The sequence below is a fragment of the Rissa tridactyla genome, chromosome 1, assembly GCF_028500815.1.
Source record: "Rissa tridactyla isolate bRisTri1 chromosome 1, bRisTri1.patW.cur.20221130, whole genome shotgun sequence".
Taxonomy (NCBI): Eukaryota; Metazoa; Chordata; class Aves; order Charadriiformes; family Laridae; genus Rissa; species Rissa tridactyla.
Window position 1 is genome coordinate 197,040,850 of NC_071466.1, and position 21,023 is coordinate 197,061,872.

At 41.8% G+C, this 21,023-nt stretch overlaps 1 protein-coding gene across 9 annotated transcripts in view; it reads left to right on the forward strand.

The window, feature by feature from the left end:
• The window catches only part of HDAC10 (histone deacetylase 10), a 42,366-nt gene that overhangs the window by 10,257 nt on the left and 11,086 nt on the right, over positions 1-21,023 (forward strand). For 2 of the 9 annotated variants that reach the window (XM_054188535.1, XM_054188534.1), the window contains exons 2-14: positions 6,217-7,644; positions 8,147-8,316; positions 9,062-9,154; positions 13,660-13,726; positions 14,523-14,657; positions 16,822-16,918; positions 17,584-17,681; positions 17,754-17,858; positions 18,004-18,072; positions 18,740-18,866; positions 19,316-19,381; positions 19,760-19,819; positions 20,210-20,299. In XM_054188535.1, the coding sequence (XP_054044510.1) occupies positions 7,358-7,644; positions 8,147-8,316; positions 9,062-9,154; positions 13,660-13,726; positions 14,523-14,657; positions 16,822-16,918; positions 17,584-17,681; positions 17,754-17,858; positions 18,004-18,072; positions 18,740-18,866; positions 19,316-19,381; positions 19,760-19,819; positions 20,210-20,299 (1,464 nt within the window). In that variant the 5' untranslated portion in view covers positions 6,217-7,357. Of the gene's footprint in view, positions 1-3,380; positions 7,645-8,146; positions 8,317-9,061; positions 9,155-12,771; positions 13,226-13,659; positions 13,727-14,522; positions 14,658-16,821; positions 16,919-17,583; positions 17,682-17,753; positions 17,859-18,003; positions 18,073-18,739; positions 18,867-19,315; positions 19,382-19,759; positions 19,820-20,209; positions 20,300-21,023 lie in introns of those variants that run through there. The other 7 variants (XM_054188531.1, XM_054188532.1, XM_054188536.1 and 4 more) reach the window with 6 other exon arrangements.

The window sequence follows — 21,023 nt, forward strand, 5'->3', positions numbered from 1 at the left end:
CTGTGAAGCACTTACTCTTTTAAGTAATTTGTAATTGCCACAATTAAAAATACTTGTCCTTTCTGTGAGTCACAAAACAGTTTTTGAATATTGACTCTATCTACACACACACTTGAGTTCAGGACACAGCTACTTGTTTTAATTAAGCCACCCAAAGCTTAGTATGCACATGTGTACTTGAATGAAAAAGCTTGCAAATGCTTTTAGGAAAAAAATCTCTTTCAAAAAATACTCTGACATGGAAACTTAAAAATAAAGGCTAGGATTTATCCAGAAAATATGGGGTTTTTTAAATTTTAAAATGTATATCTACACCCTTAAAACCAATATGAGTCATGGCTTGAAGAGAAATTTATAACCAAAAAAACCTGCCAGGATTCCAACAACCAGAATCTGAAATTCATGTCCAGGGTGTAACTGACTATTTCTCAACAAATCTTTGTTTTAATCTCAGTTCACCAAAACCATTTGCGACAGGAACACTTGTTTTGATTATTAAATATATTTTGAATGTCTAGAAAGAGATTACATTTTACTATCATTCTTCAAGAAAAAAAATCATGCTAATGCCAGAGGGAATTTTGCTTAGAGAAGATTTGGCCATAATGTCTAATTCAGATACTTGAAGCACATTTATTTATTTGTGAAGCCTTACAGACGTTATTTAATTTTGCTTATTCAGCAAAGCATTTAGGCTGAAGTTTGACTTTTAAAGAGATGCCTCAGGTCTGCTGATTCCTTCGGCGTTGACGCGGAGGGAGCTTGGCCTGCCATGTACTGCTGCAATGTCAGATGCTGAGAGCTTTTCCTCCGGCGGCTGGGATACAGAGAAGTTAGATGCAAAATGCCATCAAGCGACTTAAAAGGGACGGGCTCCAGGTGTGCTGGAGTCAGCGGAGCACTCACCCATGGTTTTACTTGCTTAACTGATAGAGCTATCTCCAGTGACAGCCAGAAGCCAGACATAATTTTCAAGACTTAATGTGTTTCCGTCTTATCTTGGTGATCAGTAGCTGGCTACAGGCCACAGACAAAGAACGAACTGGGGCAGGGGGGCAGGGAATAGACAAGATGACCCTGTTTACTTTCTCAACGGAGTACAAATAGTTGGTATGTACTTGCTGTTTACTTGGAGCCCAAACATCCGCTCCTCTGCCTCCTTATGAAACAGTCTTGAGTCTTCTTGTGCTGCCTTTTGTTCACAGAGGTTGGGAAACGATTCGCTGCGCTCTCCATTTAACCTCCCTTTTTCTTGCATTTGGAGCTGGTTGTGACATACAATGCATGAGAGGGGACTCGGCTATGACAGAAATTTGATAGAGAGAAAAACAGCATCAGCCCAGTGGCCAAAAGACTGCAAAAACTGCTTAAATCTAAAAGAAACAGGAGCTTTTCTGCAGACCAAGGGTTGTGCCCGAAATACGTGAAACTCTATTTGTCAAATGGTCCTTCTTCCACAAAATTAAATCAGAGCAAAACTAAATTGAAACCCAGTAAAACTGACTGAAAACTGGAAAGAAAAATAGGCAGTATTAGCCAAACCAGCAAACCAATACCAACCAAAGAAAAAAAAAACCGTAAGAAGTTTAATTTTTTACCTGGGGGGAACCAGAGAAGAGTGGCTATTACTCCTGGCTCTCTGTGGAAGGTGCTCCTCTGGTACATGATCAATAGCGTAAGCCCCTAAATTCAGACAGACTGTATTCTTCTCCCACCTGAAAGCCATTATTTGGAATTTGCTTACCCCTGGAGCAAAACACCACTGTTGAGTCTGCCGCACTGCTTATGATTGAAGAGCAAAATCCCACTTTCTTAATGATAATCGTGCGGGAGCTCGGCCCCTCCTTTCAGCCACCTTGAGAGCAAACGGCTTCACACAGGATTTAAGCAATAGGGTGTTCACCGTAAGGTCTTGCCATGCGCATGGGATGGGGCCTGGATGCAGTTCCGTGAGCACACCGCTCGTAAATCAGCACAGGAATTCAGTTCTTCCCCTGAAATCACTTTACGCAACTTGTCCTGCTCTGCAGTGACCAAAATATTGCTGGGCAGGAGACCCAAAAGCTGAGTGTGTCAATGCATATTGCGATGGCAAAGCTCAGGGTTGTACGCCTGCGTTAGCTGCTAGCTAATTAGCAACTCGTCTAATCTTTTCCATCCCTGACTTACTTGGCCTAGTTAGGAAATGCTACTTACCCCGGTTTTGTATAGTATTCAGCACCCTTTGTGCCTGTAGGTGATACTGTTGGAATCCGCGGGGGCATTTACGTGCCTCTTGTAGCATCTGAATGCTGCATATTGGAATGCGTTTAACTCCCAGCATCCTCCCCCCGCCCCCGCCGTGGTAAGCAGGACAGTCCGTGTGTGGAGCAGTACAGTGCGGTGGGGTTAAAGCTTCAGCAGGAAGCTTGCGGCAGAGTCAGAAACTAAGTGTGGGTCACCCAAATCATCAACTTTCTCTTTCACTATTAAAGCAAAATTTCCTCTCAGCTAATCAATTAAGAGCAATAAGGACAGAGCTCAGCATGCCAGGGCAGTAAGCCTTTAACTATTTGCATTATAGAATTATAAGGAAATGCAGGATTTCTGTTCTATAAAATTAAAGCAATGCTAAAGCCATTGCGATGAGTAAATTAACAAGGCTTTTCAAAACCAGCTATGACTCTTCTTCCACTGTTTTACAGATGCCATTCGTGCCTAATTGGTTTTTTAATAAAGCAAAGGAAATGTTATGAAATAAATCCTGCCCCACAGAGCAAGGATGTTGGTCCAGCAAAGCTGCCACCAGAGCGACGGCCACCCCTCCCCAGCCGGCTTTTGCGAGTCGGGGTGCACAGTCACGGCTTTGATCCTTGTCTGAGAGCCTCACATCTCCGCAATTAGGCGTCAGATAAAGATGACTCCAGCCGAATATTGCAACAAATGTTTAGATGAAAACCCAAAATCCCTACATCTGCTAGTTTGCTCTCAAACCCCTACTTGTCTTTGAAGAAAAAAATTCAGTCCCATTTCTTCCTGGGGTCTGATGGGTGGCTCCTGGTTAATCTCTGTCTGTCTCCCTGGTAACAGTCAAAGGAGACGACCCAGAGGTGGGCAGGGACCCAGCCTCCTGCCGCTGGTCCTGTTATCAGGGTCCATCAGCAGGTGACCGTTTCTCATATCCAGGAACAATAAATGCAGCCCGTGGTGAAGGGAACAACCACGCAGCTTTCTTCAGAAGTCTCAAAGAGCATTAGCTGCGCTCCAGACTCTGAGGCAGAAGTTTCTCTAAACCCTCAGGTCTTGCGTTTTACGCTGCCTGTTTGAAATGTACGCAGACACTTGCAATTCTCGTGGCAGTTTGCTAAACAAATAATTTTATTTTTTTTTATTTTATACAGTCTTTATTCAAGCAACCTCTACACACTATTAGAAATACTGCGCCCCTGTCAGCTTTTGTGTAATTTGAACGTTTAGCTGGTGTGGCAACAGTGAATCACAGTTTACTGTGTTCCCACAAGCAAGCTGTGCGTATATTTGCCTGGCGGTTTTTTCCACGCCGTGTCAACGAGCAGCTGAGCATCTGCGAAGAAAGGAGAATCTATGGCACAGCAACGCAGGTGCTGCAGCTCAGGCTTCTGCCGAGGAGCCAACCTCCGATTGACCCGAAGCACTCTCCAAGCAATGGCAATCTACCTCACGTGTTCATTTTTAATAACTGTTCTGCAAGACTCCTGCTAAAAATGATAAATGATAATGACTTGCTGTCAAACCATGTTTCAGGGTAGCATCTGCTCACAAAGAACATCAAAATAATTAGGCTAAACAGAAGCACAGCCAAAGTCATTCCCTTGCTTAAAAGCATCTTGTGAGCGTAGCGAAAAGAAGTGTCAAACTGGCAAATTCCTTAGTAAATGGTGACAGGGTAAGGAATGGCATAGGGTAAGGAATGGCACAGGGTAAGGAATTTGACCCAGCTAACGTCTGTAACCCAGTGACTGTCAGAAAGGAGAGGAATCAGAAGCTCCCCTAAATGAAGCTCTTTCTTGACAGAAGGCGGCTAGCAGAAATGACCGAATTACAGATAACACTCTGGCTTCAGATCCAGCCTTAAACCCAACGCAGTCACAGGTGACAAGCAAAGCCATTTGGGCACATTTTGTTCTTGGAACTGGTGATGGTCCTGATTCCTCATTCCTGATGGTCCTGGTTCCTCATTCCTGACAAACCGGTAAAGCTTTGCTAATCCTGGGGTGAATGGCTACTTCACTCAAAACAGCAAGAAAACAAGAACAAAAGCAAAGCGGATGACTTCCCATTCTTCTGATGGCAAAGCCATGGCGTGTCCCCCATGCCCTTGAATACCCCCGGCTCCCCCCTGAAGGGTCGTACCAGACGTGGCCGAGCAGTGGAGTGCTGCTCCTTCCCAACCAACCTTCCGGCATGGTCGGGCCCTCAGCCTCCAAAGATGCCACCATCCTCATACAGAGAAAATTTTCTTCAGCATTACAGAATGATGACCCACTGAAAGTCAGCTCGCCAAAAGCAAAGCATCCAAAGATAGCTGGCCTCCTTTGGGACATATCTGAGGCTAAAAGAAACCTTAAGGCACAGCCCTGCGGTGGCTCATAAGTCACTTACCCCCTGCGAAGCCCCAGTAGGAAACAGTGACTTGGAGATACACAATTATTTATTTCAAGGTAGTTCCTATGGAGACTAAGTTTGTCAGGAGCGGTATTAGCTCTCATTAGAGCACCCTCATCTCACACGCTCTCCTTATTCCTGTTCTGTTCATTATGTCTGTTCTGTCCATTGGTGGTGGCCCAGAGGGAGCTCCCAAAACCAGACCTGCTGTACCCCCGCGCAGCATGCCCGGTCTCGGGCACAGCCAGAGCTCGGCCCAGCACGGGGGTTGCTTTGCCAGGACTTGGTGGAGGGAAGGGGCAGAGCAAGCCCCTTTGACAGCACCACCAGGACATTGTTCCTGCAGAACAGCACTGGCACAGCAAGTGACTTGGTGACCCCTCATTATCTGGAGTAACAGAGTTGACTCAGGAGTTAGGATCAATCCAGTTTTCTTGTGGGTTGCAAGAGAGTCGCAGAGAAAAACATCTAAATAATTCAGAGACCAAATACTCTTTCTTAATATATATTTTATATCACTCAGAAATGTGTGTGTAATACCATGCCCCACATGAAATGGAAGGGCTTCCTTCACCAAAGATCTTGGCACCTACTTTCAGATAACAACCAGACGAGAAAAGTGCTATGGAAGAATACTACTGGGGCCAGAGAGGAATTTGATTAATTCCATGAAATTATAGGGTGACTTGGTAAAGACATCAGCATCATGGATGGATGCAGTTACCTGCTGGGTCAGGGGGACACTCATATAATGGAGCCCAGTTTCACCCAGGTTGCTGAGCGCAACCTGAATTGTAAACATGGCTTCGTGTGCAGGTCTGCCCTCTCCCTTTCCAGCCATGGGAAAGTGCAGCCCCCAGGGATATCTCCAGAGATTTAGCAAGAACAGGACTTTTACCGAGTTTTAGTAAGGCTCTTCACCTTCTTACGGAATACATGGGGCACCTGGCAAAGGGATGCTACCATCAGGCCTAAATCAGGGTAGGAATTCAGTTCCTCCGCTTTGAAGTGTGATACCAGATACAGAGAAAACAAATTTATTTGAAAAAAAAAACCCACAGAGCTGGCAACAAAACATGAAAAGAAAAACTGACAATTCTTTTAAATATGTCTTTGGTACCTGGAACCTCGCATTCTGTCATTTTTTTCTGACTTATTTAAACATACTGTAATTTTCCCAGTAGCTTAGAGTAAAGAAGACAGCTAAGGAGTAATCAGTGGTGGTTTGTCATTGATTTCAAAGACGCTAGGATTAATAATCTAGCATTTAGGTATAAACATGTAAATGATACATAGCGCATTGTCTGATTGTGCTACGTCTAGGTATAAGCACAAAAAGCTGCTGTTTCTGAAAAACGTATTTCAATCTTCAGTAATACTAGCTGATACACTATTAAGAACATATTCATTTTAACCTAATAATCAAGCCAGATATTTTACAGTAGATTCACCTATGTATTATTAGTATCTAAACATTTCTGCTAATAAATCATGTAATAAGAAATGGAAATAAAAATTAACGCCCATAACTAATTGCAAAAATGGTTTAATGGAATTAAAAATTTCTACAAAATGTTTTCTTTCAATTTTCAGCTCCTGTAATTAATAATCTGACTTTTCTATTCATAACAGGTAAGCTACACATTACTCAGACCCTCTGTCACCTTAACTGATTCCCCAACTTCTCTATAGCGAAGAGGTGTTTATCAGTACTATGCTGAGAACAGTAATGAAGTACTCAGTCAGTAACTCTGTTAACTTTTAACTTAAGAAATTTAATACTATTTTTTGTGCTGCGAACAAGTAGTACACATCTGGTTATCATTTGCTGTCATACGGCTTCATGTAATTATCATTTATTGATAAAGAGGTGAAATGTTGCATTATTGGTGTAATTTTAAGTGTTCATTTGAAGTAATACAAATTTTCTCTATATGTATAACTGCCTTTTCGGTCTGAATAAATACCAATAGCCACAATAGTCCTACAATATTAAATCCACCACTGAACTTGAATAAATGAAAGATGCGAATTCTGTAACCATCTGATAGGCACATAATCCAATCAGTAAAACAATTCTGTATTTTCGGGTGTCTATTAAAATTAATACCTTTAGCACGTCACAGGACAGGGATCCAAATTTCCAGACAAAATACTTGGCTAATAGCGGGAGGCTGTCTCTTTTATAGCGCTTGACCAAATAAAGAAAGTAGCTCTTCTGCATTGTAAAACAGTGGAAGAGACACGAGCAATTAGCACAAGCAAAACATTTTCAGTTGATAAGTCAATCTGGGCTGTTTTTTCTGCCCTGTCAGCAGTGTCTGAAAACAAAGGAGACACAGCAGCCCCAGGAGACAGCTTGTCTGCCCAACCGTTTTTCTGAGGGATCTCTTAATTTGTTTTAGAAAGCACATAGCAAACCGTCTTAGGTGTCAAAATTTAATATGCCACATAGCACGCTGCAGCAACTGACACCGTGGGACGCGTGAAAGGCTATACCAAATCGGTGTCTTTTGGGAACATACTTCTATACTTTGCCTCCACCTCCCTGGTTATCACAACAATCCCTTAAATAGGCAATAAGGCCTGGTCTTGTCTCGAGTGATTTGATAAGCAGTTGATAACCAATGGTTTATTAAGCTCTTGGGGTATATAAGCCACAAGGTTTTCAGTGTGCCCCTGCGCCTGGGGGGTTTGACAGCTCCCTGCTCAGCAGCCCAGGAGTCACTGGAAGATGTTCTTGACTGCAAAAATACTTGGTTTTGCTCTGAGTGGTTTCCTAAGTGTGGCAGCAGGCTTTGACATTGGATTATCCACGAAATGTGTGGTGATACCCAAGGAGCTGGACATGTGCCACAAGATTGGGTACTCCGAAATGAGGCTTCCCAACCTGATGGGACACACAAGCATGGGAGAAGTTATCCTGAAATCCACCACCTGGCAGCACCTTGCTCACACGGACTGTCACCCTCACCTGAGGACATTCCTGTGCTCCCTGTTTGCGCCCGTCTGTTTAGATACGTAAGTACCACAGCACGGTACAAAACTCCAGCCTTTATTTGCCAGAACAGGGATCAAATGAAATGCATGTTTACCGTAATCTAAAGGCCATCTCCACTTTTTCTGAAACAATTCTGTTAACTTTTTAGTTAAAAAGGAAAGTACTGAAAACTTGTTCAACTTTTGTTTGCCTTGGGAAAATGAATGCTGTTGTCAAAGGATATCACGTTGAAATTTCATTCTCGTTAATTTAGAGTCGAAGCACTTATTGCGAATAGAATCAGTCTGATGCTGAAGCTCTTCTCGGGTTGTAATAAAAGCATTTTAAAAACTGTGACTTAATCCTGTAAGCACAGTCCAGTCCGTATACAGATCACCTGCACAGTTTGCACAGCTGCTGCTTCTGGAATTATAATATTATTGAAGGATGTTAAATACTTTGCACAGAAATCACTGTTCCAATAGTTTCTGTTATCGCTGAGTGAGTTTAACTGATTCAGGCTGGTATTTCCTGCGGCGGCAGGTTTATCCATCCTTGTAGAAGCATGTGTGTTGCCGTGCGTGACAGCTGTGCCCCCGTGCTCGCCTGCCACGGACACCCCTGGCCACACAGTCTGGACTGCGATCGATTCCCGGCGGATGAGGACATGTGCCTGGCATCTCTTACCAAGGAGTATAAACACTTGCACAAAGGTAGCTGGAAGATGGCAGAGGGGAGGGTGGCCGCGGTCTGTGTTGCTGGGAATCAAGGAGACAGGAGGGACACCGTTCCCAGGCAGTTTGTGATTTTTTAAATGGAGTTGTGTCTATCCATACTGCTTCTCCCTTTCTGTCCAGGTGGCAGGGAAAGTGCTGGTACGTGCAGTGTAAGCTGCAGCAGACCTCAGATGGTGTAAATCAGCATCGCTTCAATAACACAAAGTGTAGATAGTCTATGCTTAGATAGAAGAGGAAGGCCATTATCACCCTGCACACAGCTATGGGCAGTATCATACCCATGACAGCACAGTGTATTTGATTTATTTGGAGGTCTTCTTATAGGCTTAATAATGGACCTTACCACGGATAAATGGCACACCTGAATTCATATATTCACAATCCTAGCGCAGCTGAACGCAGGGTCACTGATAGAACCATCCACCTAACACCTTCCCCACCCAACCTTAGCCACAGCAAAAACCATACAAAGGTATTTGATGCTGTATTTGATGCTGATAATTGAGTTTGTCAGGCTGAACAAGGACTGAATGGGCACAGAAAATGAAACTCCTTTTCATCCACGTTTTCAGAGAAGTGTGTACTTTTACATTATCCCTGACAAATTGTGTCTTTTCTCTGTCATCCCTGTGGTTAAACAGTGGGCTGTCAGTTTTGAGAGCAGAAAATTGATACAGAAGATTCTAAAAGATAACGATGAAACTTTGTCATTTCTTACCAGTCCTACCAAAGCCTGCCTGCCAGGCCTGCCCAGCAGTGGAGGAATTCTTTACACACAAAAGAGTTCTTGAAGTTTTCTGTGCCAATAACTTTGGTAAGTCCTTGCTAATGTGGCCGCTATTAGAGAGACTAACCGCTCTCCTTCTAAAATGCTTTAAAATTGGGATTAAATAATTGACAGTTTCTGTTGGGATTTCAAAGTCTTAATCCTAAGAGTCTGGCTGTTGACAACTTTAGGTTGTTTATCAGAATATGTTTTTTCTAATCAAAATATAAGGAGGATTTATTTTGCACAAAAGATTTATTAATGATATATTTTACAACCAAACAGCTCTTCTGTTCTTGTCTAGTTGGATACATTGTAGTACAACATGCTTTATGGAAAATATTTCTGGCAAAAGCCAAAAATAAAGGGTTTGCCTTTCATTCACGGCTAAACCCAAAGTAAAGCTTCGGTTGTTCCACCAGTGAGTGGTGTGTTCTTGTTACTTGTGGGCATGAGTTATTCATGATACATAGCTTACTAAAAAGGAGACTCAGAAAATCCTATCAGTACAAGAAGTTCTTACCTCATGTTGTCTTACTGGAGGGATAGGCGATACTTTTGAGTTTGCCCTAGAAGCCTCCTGCAAAGCCCTTTGAAGTCAGTGTAAAGACTCTCAGCGGCTTTGGCTGGCTTTAGCTCAGGCAGTATAGAGAAATTTCATGCCAAAAAGTGTTGGTGGAGTCAAGGGGGGCAGGTAGATGCCTATAATGAAAAGGGAGTATCTAAGAGGGTGGTATCAGCAAGCATTACTAGCTATTTTTGCTGAGGGGTTCGTAACATGGACAACGTGAGTTCCAGGAGAATTGCTCGGGCAAGCTGGGCAGCCCAATTATCCACAATGTCTAACATACAATGTGATGGTAAAAAATACATTATTCACCTTTGTGAAAAAAATCTCTACTACTCCATTAAAAAATTCTCTACTACATAGCTTTTATTAAAAAAAAATATTTTAGAGTGTATACTGCTGCTGGAGAAAGCCTTGCCATACTCTATCAGCATAAATTATGACAGTATTTTTAAGGACTCATCCTGCTTTCATTGTTAGTGTTTGTTTCCGCATTTGAGTAAACAGAGTGACTTACGTGTTTCCTTTTTTTTCCTTAGCAGTGAAAGTAAAGCTGTCCAAAAAGAGAGCAGTATTTGGTGACCAAGAATATAACATTGAATGCCAAGTGGAATTCATTACCCAGGGCTCACTCCTGCCTTACGAAACTCAGAGTATGATACAACAGTGGTTGCTTATCAATGAAAACTGTACGCAGAGGATGACGCTGACCCATCGCCCCATGGTGTATCTCCTTGTGGGGAATATTGAAGAGGGTGTCATTTTAGTAAACCAGGTTTATCGTTGGCAGAGGAGGGACTCCCAGCTGGCTTTGGCCACTCAGAAGTGGAGATACCATAAATGCTTGTAAATAGCTATCGTATTATTTGTAAAAAAGATTATTAGACTTCTCATGCCAAACCTATCTTGTAAATAGGAATGTACTATAAGCGGAATGTAAAGTCTTAATTTCCTTTTAAATTGTATTATAGGTTGAACTTAAACCCCAGTGTTATCAGGCCTCCTTTCTGTAGTGTTCTAGCTATCCACATCAAGTCTGAACTTGGCCGAGCATGTATAAATGTTTCTTTGAGTTTTTGCAAAAATATTTTGTAATATGTGCAAAAACTGGCATAAAACAGTTTTAATCCAGCTGACTACCTTTAATGTATTTTGCTATACTGCTGACTCTGCCATTTTCTCCAGTTACCTAAACTTTCCCTTGCTTAATGTTTCATTAATCCACCTCATTTTCTCCCATTAGAGTATTTTAAAAGAAGGCAGCCCTCTGCTGGTCACTTTTGCTGGAATGAAAGTGGAATAAATGGGAATGCGTTAACTGTAAGCACAATATGGTTGGCCCCAGCTACAAGATTTGGTTACTGGGGCATCAATGACAGAGCTGACAGCGTCTCAGTGGTAGCCCCTGAGAGCACAGGCTAAATGCAGTTTTTTGAAACCTTTTATTCTTGCGTGGCCATCTTGAAGGGAACATGGTTCAACTGGAATCTAAGTTGCGCCCCCCCCTACTGAAAGGTCCCTTCTCATTTCCAGACACATTAAAACAGCCAATGCAGAATCTTCACCAATTGTCTAAGGGGACTGCAGGGAACTAATGGAGCAATAATATCAAAGAAATGCAAAATATTACAGTGGACGCATGATTAACATCCTCATTGTCAGTGCAATACACTGACATTAAAGATCACATGAAGACGGACAGAACTTGACTTAATTTTAGTTTTATACATATGTATAATAGACCCAAGAACAGGTAATTGATAATACATAAATTAGAAGCTATTTCAGTAATACAATTTCTATTATGGTCATATTTTCTTGAAACAAGTACGGGGAAAATTTATGGTCGGTAGCTTTCTAAAAGTCCCATCTGTAATGATCTGTACTCCTGACAGTCCCCCCTAAGTGCAGGTTTGCATGCATGCTCCTGATGATACCTGCTCCACCACTTTCTACCATGAACTGGAAAACTAGTAGAAACTGAGGTGAAAAAAAAGCTGAAACAACCTATATTCGGTTTATGTTGTATAATGAAGTCACTGCTTAGAAAAAAGTAGGTTGTTCAAAAGCTCGGTTCATTTGATCCTGACAAGTCTGTGCTAGTCCCTGCAGGAAAAACTGGTAAATATTTAAAGAAGCCTGTTATGGCTCTACACACACCCACGGCTCCAGGAGGGGTCTGTCAGAGGCTGCCCAAGACAATGGGCAGCCTGGCAGCCACTGACCCGCTCAGGACCCCCAGGAGAAGCACTGGGGGCTTGACATGACAGGACGGGCTGGCTGCTGGTTCCTGCATTACTCTGCAAAAATGAAGGAGTAATCACTTTAGATCAAGTTTTTATTTCATTTCTCTTTATGTTAAAGGATACAGCCTGGAGAGGAGAAGGCTCCAGGGAGACCTTATAGCCACTTGCAGTACCCAAAGGGGGCCTACAGGAAAGATGGGGAGGGATTCTTTATCAGGGAGTGGAGTGATAGGATGAGAGGTAACGGATTTTAACTGAAAGAAGGGAGATTTAGATCAAGTATCAGGAAGAAATTTTTCACTCTGAGGGTGGTGAGACACTGGAACAGGTTGCCCAGGGATGCTGTGGATGCCCCATCCCTGGAGGCGTTCAAGGCCAGGCTGGATGGGGCTTTGAGCAGCCTGGTCTAGTGGGAGGTGTCCCTGCCCATGGCAGGGGGGTGGGAACTAGATGATGTCGAAGGTCTCTTCCAACCCAAACCATTCTGTGCCTCTACTATACCATACAGTCCAGGGCTGTGGAGTTTTTTTGGCTCTTGGATTTTTTACATGCTAAAAACTTCACAATACCTGTGGCTGAACTACCGTCGGCATGAAAACAGAATTCAAACTGCCAGGCCTACTTCAGAGCGCTCTGGCAAAGTACAAGTTTTCCTTTGTACGTTCTTGAAGGCCCCCGTTACCCGCCGGTGACACGCACAGCGGCACGGCTGCCGGCGACAATTACATTTCGGAATTTAAGCCCCGCTCCCCAGCTGGCCGCCCGCCGCGCTCAGGGCCGCCCGCCGGGCGGGGACTCCGCTCGGCCCTCCCAGGGCCGCTGCCGCGGCGGCAGGAGGAGCGGCGGGGCCGAAGGCGGGGAGGTGCCGCTGAGGCACGCCGGCTTCCCGCCCTCCCGCCCTCGCCGCCTCCGAAGGCCGGGGCCTGCCCGCGGCCCGCTGCGGGGTCCTGGGCGCTGCCGGCCGCCCCGTGTGAGGGGGCGTGGGGCTGCCGGGCTCCCCCGGCGGGCGGGAGGCGAGGAACGGCGCAGGGCGGGCCCTTGGCCCAGCCTAACGCGCCCTCCCGCGGCTCCGGTGAGGCGGCCCGGCGGCCGGCCGCGCGGTTCAGCCTTCGCTTGCTCCTCATCGGTTTCTTTGTTTCTCTTACCCGTCTCTTTTGGGTTTTTGAAAGAGCGATGGAGTTTTAAGCACAACAGATCCCTGTCACTGTGCTGCCCGTGGGGTAGATAACCCTGTTTTTCATACTTCGTGGCGGTTTTATAACTGAAGCTTTCAGAAGTAGCCATCTCCTTTCACGTCAGCGACAGGTAGGTACTGTGGGAGGAGAGGCCTGCGCAGGCCTGCGCTCAGTCCTCCACGGCCCGTGCCAGGCCCTCAGCGTGGCTGGAGGAGCCTGGAGAGAGGGTAGAGGGGAGATACCCCTTGGCCTGCACCAGAAATACCCACGCTGAGGTTTTGAATATTCAGATAGTCGTGAATCCTGCCTGCCAGCACCCACTTTCGGGGTCTGTGCCATTGGCTTTACCCTGCTGCCTTGCTCCTGGGTCTTGTCAGGGCTCCTCCTAAATGATTTTCTTTGATTTTGTTCCGTAAGTACAAAGTCTGAAGTGCAAAAGTGTCATGCAAAAAGATAAGCTGTGTACGTATAGTCATTAGCTAATCCAATATTGTTTGTTTTAATATATATTTACTTCTTGCCTGAAATACGTGTCTTGGGATTTTTATTTTGTTCTGTCTGTAGCAATGGCTTCAGGAACAGCACTGATTTACGATGAGGAGATGACCACTCATAAACTACTTTGGAGCGAGTAAGTCACTGCCGTCCTTTTTATGAATAGTTTCTTACTAGGACTTCTGAGAGAAGGACCAAGTAGATGCGGTTTTTGTAAATGTAATAGGAAATACCTAGTTATAGCTACCCTGTCATTTTCCTAGTAAATAGAAAGTCTCCTTTTGGAAAAAAAATGTTCATTTTATTCCCAATTTGTAATGATAATCTGAAGCTGCATTTGAGAAGCAGTAGGCCTCCAGTCTTGTAGGCCTTGATAAGTGTTAGCTTAAAGCATCTGAATAGCCCCTTAAATAAAGTATTGATCTTGTAAAAAATACGTAGATATACTCACTCCACTGAAACCCGTCAATTAAATTCAATTAGAAATTGGTATATGTGACTTGCTTAGATTTATATAAACTAGACCAATACTTTTGCAGTGCTCAGAGTTTTCTCTCCCACTGCCCGTGTTTTCTCTCCCAAACCCACTTCTCCTCTGTTCACCTTTATTGTAGTCTACAGCTTTTCATGTCAGCATTACCGTGTCTGTAGTTAAGCATTGTTACTTTCGGTGGAGAGAGGAAACAAAAAATTATGCTATTGTTTTTTATTTAAGAACCATATATAATTTTCTGGTTACATATTTTAGAACCAGTTTTTGTCTCAATTCCAAAACAAAAAGTGTTTAAAGATTTTATTTTTCTTCTACTCTCACACATCCATCTATGAGGGTAATGAATCTTCTGACAATGCAAAGGTAAAAACTAGGCATTATGAATGTGTTAGCTCTGCTGGTATGTTATCGTACTAATATGATTACTGCTTATTTTTAGTCCTGTTTGTGATATCGAAGTGCCAGAAAGACTGTCATCCTCCTATGAGCAGCTTAAATGTTACCATCTTGTGGAAAGGTGTGTCCATGTGCCTGCCAGAGAAGGCAGCGAGGAGGAGATCCTGTTGGTTCACAGGTCTGAAATTTACTTTCATCACCATTCAGATTAATTCAATGAAATAACAGATCTCATACCTCCAGGTCATGTTTTGCTCCATTTGAAAAGGTCTGCTCCAAAATTCAGTGGCTTCCAGGAATTTCAATGGAAAATGTGTCACACTTAGTAAGCAAATAATGCTGAGTATGGTGTAGGTGCTGAAGTATGAATCTGCTATTCCACTAAAGCCCCGTTCTCACTCTTTGGGTTTTTAAGCAATGAATGCTGATTTATACATAGGATTACAAGTAAACTGCTAATAAAAATTTGGACAAGACTCTAAAGAGTGTAGGAAAAGGGGTATTTCCTTAGAAATATAATAATCTCCTCCTATTCCCAAGCATCTTTGAGACAGTGAACCAAACTGAAAAACTTTGCAGCTAATTCTGGGGGGTGGAAGTTAAGAGGAACAGCAGCATGCCCATTCTGAAGTCACGGCAATGAAATCTGCTCTGGCATTTGTCACCTCAGTGTGATGATTCTGCATCCAACTGCAGATGATTCTGCTTGTTGCTTGTGCGCTCATTTGCCCTTATCAGGGAGCGACAAGGGCAGCCTTCTCTGAAAGCAGAGCGTGATGACAAAGCAAACAGAGGCAGTGGCTTCCGGGACAAGGGCTCAATCCCACAATACCCAAATGAGACCAGCAGCACCGGTCCAGTGGTGGTAACCAGATTCAGCCATGAGTTTAGATTGCCTGACAAGGCCATAGTGACATGGCAGGTCTGAGGTCAAGCTAGAGAGTCACTCCGCAGGTCCAGATTAGTGGGGTTCATGGCCAGACGCAGACATGGCTACACAGCACAGCTGCATTGTAGCCAAGGGTGAGAGCCTTATCTTAAAAGCAAGTGCCAAGGGAAGGAGGGGGAGCCTCTGCTGAGACTTCTTAGCAGAGCTGAGGTTTCTTCTATCACTTTCTTTCAAGGTGACCAGCTGTCCTATCTCTCCTGGTTCTGTACCCAGCAGCCAAACCTCAGGAGGGAAGGGATGCGCTCGAGACCCTGACACCTGTGACAAGATAAATCACGCTTAAATTTTCAGATTGCAAAAGAGTATTTTTCCTAAGAACATGCGTGTTGGTTAGAATGCAATTAGTGCTGTGTACAAATATAATTAATTTGCATAGTAAATACATTGCGGATTGGCTGTGGAGAGGCTTGGTCACTCTTTCCAGTTGAATTGTTCCTGATAGATGACTGGGGACAAATGACTTCAATAAGTCTTGTCTTGGTTTCCATAGGTAAGCTAGAGATAATAGAGCTCTTTCCTTTCTAAGACACTTGTAGATTGAAACAAATTTAAAATTCCTATAAAAATGTTTTGTTTGTGTTCACAGTTAGTTATGAGGCTGGTGGTGAAGTTTAAACTACTAATTATATAGTCATTCCGGTTCATGTGGTTTTATTCCTATTAGTGCCTTCATTTTGAAGACACTGTTTAGCTTTATTTCCATTAGGCAGCATTAGTGTGTCTCATTTTGTTGTGAAATTCTGGTTGCTTTGGCATTGTCCACCTAGAGGAACACATGTGGTTGTTGTGTCCTGGATTAGGACACAGATGGGAGAGTAGATACCATCAACTTCCATTTCCAGCTCACTACACAAGGGCAGGAGAGCACTGTCAGGGAATTGGGGGAACATTGATTCTTGTGCCTTGGTACTTATTGCACTCTTGAACCAGTGAAAAGTGGGAGTTAGTACACACCTGATAAGGGATTAATTGAAATACTTGTTTTCCATAGAATAAGGAAGCACTAGACACACATTCTCAGAGTTATAATTCGTATTCCGATGACTTTCAGAATCCTAATTTAGTTCTTGTTGAGATGGTATCTATATGTCGCGTGGATTGCAGAATAAATTGTGTACGATGAGCAAAGAGCCTTTTTTTGAAAGCAATTGCTCTTGCCACTGAAAAAGGGAGAAGAATTCTTAAGATATCCAAGAACCCTTTCACAGTGCTCCTTATTTTTTTCACAATATCCTGCAACTAGTGTTCCAGAGCACCTACTGGACTTGTGAAGTCTCACAGAAGCCCCTTTTAACATATATTCTTTTACTTGTAATTATATGTTGCATTAAAAAAAACTTTATAGGTTTATTTGTTTAGTTACGTGTTGTGTTAATCTCTCTCTCCTCTGCAGTTTGGAACACTTGGAAGTGGCGAAAAGCACGCAGACAATGAATGATGAGGAACTGAAAAGAGTCTCTGGAAATTATGATGCTTTTTTCTTTCATCCGGTGTGTAAGTTAAACTGCTTGCTCTATTGGGTGTTACAAGTATTTGTGGGTTTGCATCTTAGTGGCACTTTTCTAAGTAGGGAAAAAGAACAATACATTTTTTGCTATTTAAGTAGATTTACATATATTTATGACATTATTTGTTTCAAGTTTAGTGTAATACTTTAATTTAAATTGGTTAAGCGTCCTGTCATCTTTTTTTTAATTGCATCATGCCAGTATAGAGCACTACTCAAATTTTAGCTCTATTTTTGTCACTTAATGTCACTGTAGACCGTTAGTGACCTGTAAATCACATTTTGGTAACAGTCTTTCTTAAATGTTGTGCCAGGTAATGGAGGTGAAATCTTTTGTGTTTTCTTTCTGTAAGGTTTCATTCCTTTTTTTCAAAGATGCCATGTTATTCCACTGGTCAGTTCAGTTTGTCCATCTTAACTGCTCCAGAGAGAACATCCTTATGAAGGATATAACAAACAGATAAACCTAGTAGAAAGAACATTGGAATTGGTATGGTAAAATTCTGCTTTCAACTATCTGCATGCACCTCAGTAGGGTAGACTTATGTCAAGACAATTTGCCATTGGGGTGCAAAAGCACGTCATGTGTGATTAGTTTAAAACAAGATGAGAAGTGATTGATGACAACTACGAGATTCTCTTTTTCAGAACACTTACCGCTGTGCCAGACTTGCAGTAGGAGCAACTCTGCAGCTGGTGGACGCTGTGATGTCAGGAAAAGTGTGCAATGGAATGGCATTAGTAAGGTAAGAAAATATGTGAGAAAGTCTTCACTTCTCCCCAAAATTTCCTTTGTTGTGACTAACCATTTGTTTTAGACCTCCAGGTCACCACAGCCAGAGAAATGCAGCTAATGGGTTCTGTTTGTTCAACAATGTTGCTATTGCAGCAGAATATGCAAAACTGAAATATGGTCTACAGAGGTAAGACATTGTACTCTTTTAGATGAATGAGCTTTCTGGGTGTCATGTAAGTTTTGGGACAGAAAAATATTATTCATCTGTATGTCCTCTAGATCAAGATGCTGTGGTTCTTCCGCTGAATATTTTCTTTTGTTGATCTATGCAGAATCCTAATTGTTGACTGGGATGTGCATCATGGGCAAGGAATTCAATATATATTTGAGGAGGATCCAAGGTTTGAAGGATTTTGTTGTTTCTTTTTTTTTTTTAATGTTAGCTAGTCAAGTATTGCTTTCCTCTGTAATGAACAAGATTTCTTAACTTTCTAAAACTAGAATCTTATAAAACATTCTCCTTGCTATTTTAGTCACGCTGTTGTTTTCACTTGGTATCAAATAGAGGGAAAATTGTAACAAAAAGAAATACATAAATTTATTCTACTGTAAAGAATAACAATCAAGATAAGCAATATGACTGCCTTGGTGTGCCAGTAGTAAGATCCCTCCATGACAGTATTCAGGTAATATCTCTATTCTCTCTATTCTTTCAGGAGTCTCTCAGTTCGAGTATTCAAGTTGTAGTTGGATAAAACACATGAGCTTTGTATTGTTTTCTGAAAAGCCACAGAATTAGATTCTAGAAACAAGTCTGCTTTTCTGAAAATGCCCTGTCTTTGACGTGAAGGGATTGCATGCATACAATACATTTTTAGCAGTTGTCCTAGGTTAATTTTGGCATAGAACTTAATGTACCAGGTTCTGCAGTCCAAGTCCGTTAAGAGAATTAAGGGGAAAGGATGATTCTATTTTCATGCTTTCAGTCAATGCAGCCACCGGGTTCAGGATATAAAGTCAGTTTCAGAACCTTTTGCTCAAGTTGGATTTGTTTCTTGTGTCTTTCAGTGTTTTGTATTTTTCCTGGCATCGCTATGAACATCAGGAATTCTGGCCATCACTCAAAGAATCCAATTATGATGCTGTGGGTCTGGGAAAGGGAGAAGGTTTTAACATAAATTTGCCTTGGAATAAGGTAAATATTGTTTACAGCACAAGAAAGCAAATACAATACCCTTCTATCTGATGCTTTACATAACACTTTCTGAGAAGCGCACTGCTTCACTTGCTTGGCAGGTGTCTTAACACAGTGTACCTTCTTCCTGTCAGTGGAATGTCTGCTAAGAAATATCACTGAGAATATTATAATGTTAAAAAAAAAAAAGAGAGGGAGAGAGAAACATGCATATATTCTTATTTTTTTCTTTAATATCTTGCCTAGGCATCAAAACAGAGTGTGTTTCAGGAGATGAGAAAAATGGTGGATATTTATGCACTTTACTTAAATTGAGTTTGTTCTACTTTACTTCATAAAGTTCCCTTATCTTTAACTTTTGATACTTTTGTTCCCTAAAGTCTTGAAGAACCTTAGAAAATTTATTATTCCGACATGAAAATGTGACATATATTTCTCACATTTTGCAGGTTGGGATGGGAAATTCAGATTATCTTGCTGCATTTTTCCATGTGTTGCTTCCAATGGCTTTTGAGGTAATTTTTTACTGCTCTGCTATTAGAATAGCAAACCCAAAGACTGCTTCCTAAGTACTTCTTAAGCAGGTATCATTGAGTATTTTGTAGAAATGCAGTAATTGCCAGTAGCATAGTTAACACATTATTTCTGCTGGTATGAAGAATATCCTGATCATTATTTATGGAATGTTAGCTTTTAAATAATATCAATCTGCAACTTCTCTAGCAGGAATGAAAATAGTGTAAAAGGGTATTCTTAGTTTTTATTCAAGGAGAGTCTTTATTTTTTTTCATATTCTAGCTGAAAAAACAGCTGAACATGATACAGTTGAAATCCAGTACAAAATTGAAAATAGGACATAAGAATGTGCTACAACTCTCTCTGTTTTATAACAGTTTGATCCTGAACTGATTCTTGTCTCCTCTGGATATGATTCTGGAATTGGAGACCCTGAAGTAAGTAAATTGTTGTCGCCTTCCTGCTGTCAGTCATGAATCTGTTCACAAAATATTCCTACCTCTTAAATGTCCTGTGATGGCTAGGCGAAATTCACTTTGACCAAGCTAAAAATACATGTTTGAGTCCTTAAACTGACCCCAGCTCATTAAATACCACAAGAAGACATGTAAAGGCAAATTATCCATAGGTGTAATTACTGTGTTGTTTTTTGCACCTTCCTTTAAAGCAGTTGGTTCAGCATTTTGTTAGCTACAATGAGAGGCAAACGTTCCAGTATTCCAAGTCATGTATTTCAGATTGTAAAGGTGGTGGGAGGGGAGTGTTACAGTGTTACCAATGTTTTTTTATTCAGCGTTTTAGCTCTTAACACTTTTTCTTTCCTTTAGGGTCAGATGAATGCCACTCCTGAGGTTTTTGCCCACCTTACCCATTTCCTGATGCAGTTAGCTAATGGAAAGCTGTGTGTCATCCTAGAGGTAAAGACTTTGGAAACATACTCCCAAGGGAAGGGTCATTGTATTAGAGCCATATAAGGCAAGCTAGAAGCTAGGAAGCAAAACTTCTTAACAAAATCATTTATTCTTCTTATTTATTTTTTTTTAGAATCAGGACTGCAAAAATGGCTAAGATTTGATAATGCTCCTATCCTTTAAAAGAAATGTATGTCTTAAAACCTGATTTTTTTAACTTACATTTTTGAAGCAGAGAAGCGTATGCTCATTGTTCAAAAAACCATATCCTTCACAGATATGTTCAGTTTTTGTGAACAGTGACTAGTCTGCTGCTCTGGACAGTCACAAACTCATTAAAATGCATTTAGTGAATAAGCTGCATTACCAATGTTTTTACAAGTATGTCTTACTTCAGGAGAGTTTAAAAAACCTTTAACCTAAATATACTCTTACTTAGTAATGGAGCCCTTACTGGATTCCCTCTTTTTTTTTTTTTTATTAAAAGCTTCTATGCAAGCTCTTTTTTTAAGAGTGTGTTTTTTTCAACAATTGAAAATGTTTCCTCCTTTTGAAATCTAGATTTCAACTCCCTATTTCTGCTGCATGTTAGAAAAATGGTGGCTATTCTACACATAAATAAATGTGTAGAAATACTACTGCCAACAAGGTCTCAGAGAGTGAACTGTTTATGAATTGATTTGCTTGCCATCTGTTTTGCATGACCTTTCTTCTGTCATCCTTCTCTCCT